Raw genomic sequence first — 3,401 nt, forward strand, 5'->3', positions numbered from 1 at the left:
TTTATCTCTCCAGAGTAGAATGTATGTATTTTGAACTACCTTGTTCAGACTTTCATCATTTGTCCTTTATCCAGCAGCATCTTAAGGCAAACCTCAAATTTTTCCTTCTTTCAGAAACTCTTTATTCCTTGAATTTCCTTCTCAGTCTGGTGAAAGGTTCCAGGGGATAGGACTCTCCACTGTTATATAGGATCTTGCATCCAGCATTTCTCATAGGCAGTAGAGGTTAGCTATTTTCACCAATAATTTTCAAAGGCAGTAATTGTCAAAGGCAATAATTTTCAAAGGCAATAATTTCACCAATATTTTTTTAAAATGGTAAAATCAGTGTATTTGTGGATGTACAGAGGAGAGTTTTGTTTGCTGCGGACATCAAGTAATTTGGCAAAGTTTATGTGTCAGAACGACAGGAGAGAATGTAATGTTACCCAACACGCCAGAGTGCCCCTCTACATCTCTGCCTAGGAGCTGGTTATCTAAGCAGGGTACCCACTGTGAAATTGGCAGTCCCCACTTCATTTGATACTTCACTCATTTCCCCTTTGCTTAATGTCACAGTTAAAAATTTGCACCTTCTCTCTGCAATACTTCTATGTATTTCGGTGTTTGTTGAGGAAAACCCTGTTCTTGACATACCAGCTTATGTCCTCTTCATGCCTGACAGTCCCTGTTTGCCCCATCAAATTTGAAACCAGCCGTCTGTTTGCCAGACAAGCAGGCTATGTATCTTTCACAATAGTGTCCTCTGACCGATATTTGTTTTTTCAATGAATTACAGAGAGTCTCAGAATCAACGCACCGCTCTGCTTCCAGCAGCCAAATGGTGTCTGGCATCATATTCAGGCTGGATTCCCAGTTGGTCATTTATGGTCAGAGTTTTGATGGATTTCACAAGGAGCATGAAGGATTGATCATTTCATTCATGCTGAAGGCTCTGAGCAATTTGAGGCAGGTCAAGTAACCCCTGAACCCACTGGGGAAGTGGTAAAGGTTTCATGTCAAACCACAAGAGGAAGATAATTGCAATGCAGAGTCCGTGAATACACCGGCCTTATGGACTGTGTAGTATTTGTGCTGCAAGACATGTGAATAGGATAGATCATGCCTCCTAGTTTAGGGATTGATCCTGCAGGTTTGAACTGATTTAAAGAACAATTGCAGTCTTGAAAGTAATATATTCCTCTGTTAGTAAAAGAATTCAGAATTTAATTAAATAAGAGGAGCCCCAAGGTGTGAATGGCAAAGATGGGTTGATAGCACAAATATGAAAAATGCAGATGCGCATACTTGAGGTACTGTGTCACAGTGAAGTCTCTGCTGTGCTCTCTCAGGTTTTGCTCCCCTGCTGTCACACAGCTTGGTGCAGGAGAGCATGTGTGCACACCGCACTCTTCTAGTGTGGTGCTAAGAAGTTTGACAGTGAATCTGAGGATGAATTGATAGCATCAGGCTAAACTAGCCCTAACAAAAGGGCATGTGCAATACATCGACCATGCTTCATGGCTGTGCCACAAGGATTGGCATTGGAGGTAGTCTTTTTTTTTTTTTTTTGTCCCCAGTGGAAAGTTTATCATAAAGGACACTGTAGAAAATAGAAGTTCCCTCTGTAGCAGCACTACAGGAATCTACTCTCAAGCAAACTCACTACATTTTCTTCAACTAAAAGCTGACATCTTTAACATATTGTTAGCACTTCATGTACAAGTCAGTGGATCAGGCAGTGTGCCACTTAACACACACGGCTAGAGCAAAACACAGCTCAGAACAGTACTAAAAGTGGGTGACTGAGCACACAAGAGCTCAAGGAGGCTGGGAAAGGTGAGGAAATGATGATTTCCCATTGTTCAGGTTCAAGTAGTTGAACTGCTGCCAGAATTTCCATGCCACAAGCGACTTATACCTGGAACAGGAATGGAGAATTAGTTACATGCAACCCCCATACATCTGAATTAGTCTAAATTCTGCTTCTGTTCTGTATCCCAAACTACTTCTGGCTACTATGCAAGGGCTTAAGCAGTTAGGAAGTTCCTCATTCTCTACAGATTATTTGCCCTTAGCCAGTAACACTCAGTAAATCTAACAAATCACTTCCCCAGAGAGATTTTGCGTACCACGCCTCATCTGAAGAATCGGAATGAAACAGTTTCACATCTCTTCCTCAAGCATAAGATCATTACTTTGCACTGATGTGAAGCAGTTGCATTTCTAGGAACCAGCCCACCATTCTGATTCAAAAGGTTTCCAGAGATTTTGCTTTTTATTTCCCCTTCCTGCTACATGGCAGCATGAACTCCATTAACAAGCTATTGTAACAATCTCACCCACCCACCCACCCACCTACCTAGAATCAATTGGAGACACAGCAAGCAGCCCTTTCCCTCCCAGAGAAAGCCTTGCAACAGATACAAGCAGAGTACAACTAGGCTTAATACAACCTCAGATTCTTGGTTTTTTAGCTGCATTCACTGCTGCCATGGGCATGTATTCACTGTTGTACTCATGGGAGTTGGATTCACACTGCTGATTCTGCAAACAGAGAGAAAATACCATGAATTTAATTTGTGGTCACTAACCTTCACCACTCCTCCCTTTGTTCTTTAAGTAGGGCAGTTACTCTGACTTTTCAGTGGGAATATTAAAGTCAGAATAGACAGGCACTCACGTAGAAAACTTGGAATAAAACGAACTGAAAATGAAAAACACACATTGTCCAAAAGAATAACTAATGTCCATGGTCTCCTTTCTTTCCTGAGCCAACTGGTTCTTTGTTGAAGTGATTTTGCTCCAGAACAGAGCTGGAATTGCTCCACTGATGATTTGTTTCCCCTTCATGAAGAAAACAATCAGGTGAATTGCTTACCAAAGTAATTTTGCTGACCTGTGCAGCATTTCTCCTCTTTCCTTTGATTCCCAGCCTTTAAATCAATAAACAATTCTGTCTTAGAAAAATTTAATCTGAGCTGCTGTCATCAATGACTGAATTCCAGTGGTAAATTAACAACTCAGTCTCTTTGTCAAAAAACACATCACGTACTGAGTTAGTATGTGCCTGTCCCACCCTCTAAATCTCATTAAATCAAGTTCCCCATCCAAGACCCTTGGAAGGAGGGTTGTGCAGAATCTCATAGACTTGCTTACCTTGTTCCTTAAGCAACAGGCTACAGCACAGCAGATACAGGAAATCATGGCAAACAGGATCAGGCCAATAATTACCCATGACATGAGTCCCAGTGAAATGCAGTCTTCCTTATCTGGAGATGCGGAGGCAAAAAAGTCATTACTGATAATGTGCTTTTCCCCCCCTAGAGATAACTTTTCAAATTCTTTCCCCTCTTCTCTTCATATTAATGAAAGTGAGCTCTGGAGAAGGATTTTCCTGAGGTGAAAAGCCACCTTGAAAA

At 41.5% G+C, this 3,401-nt stretch overlaps 1 protein-coding gene across 2 annotated transcripts in view; it reads right to left on the bottom strand.

The window, feature by feature from the left end:
* Positions 1-1,848: 1,848 nt before the first annotated feature.
* The window catches only part of LOC103923704 (inducible T-cell costimulator-like), a 10,298-nt gene continuing 8,745 nt past the window's right edge, over positions 1,849-3,401 (bottom strand). The window contains exons 4-6 of one of the 2 annotated variants that reach the window (XM_009332125.1): positions 3,139-3,251; positions 2,436-2,526; positions 1,849-1,900 (exon numbers count right to left, since the gene is read on the bottom strand). In XM_009332125.1, coding sequence (XP_009330400.1) covers positions 2,437-2,526; positions 3,139-3,251 — 203 coding nt within the window. In that variant the 3' untranslated portion in view covers positions 1,849-1,900; position 2,436. Of the gene's footprint in view, positions 1,901-2,432; positions 2,527-3,138; positions 3,252-3,401 lie in introns of those variants that run through there. The other variant, XM_009332115.1, reaches the window with a different exon arrangement.

This window comes from Pygoscelis adeliae, unplaced genomic scaffold (genome assembly GCF_000699105.1).
Source record: "Pygoscelis adeliae isolate BGI_AS28 unplaced genomic scaffold, ASM69910v1 Scaffold160, whole genome shotgun sequence".
Lineage (NCBI taxonomy): Eukaryota > Metazoa > Chordata > Aves > Sphenisciformes > Spheniscidae > Pygoscelis > Pygoscelis adeliae.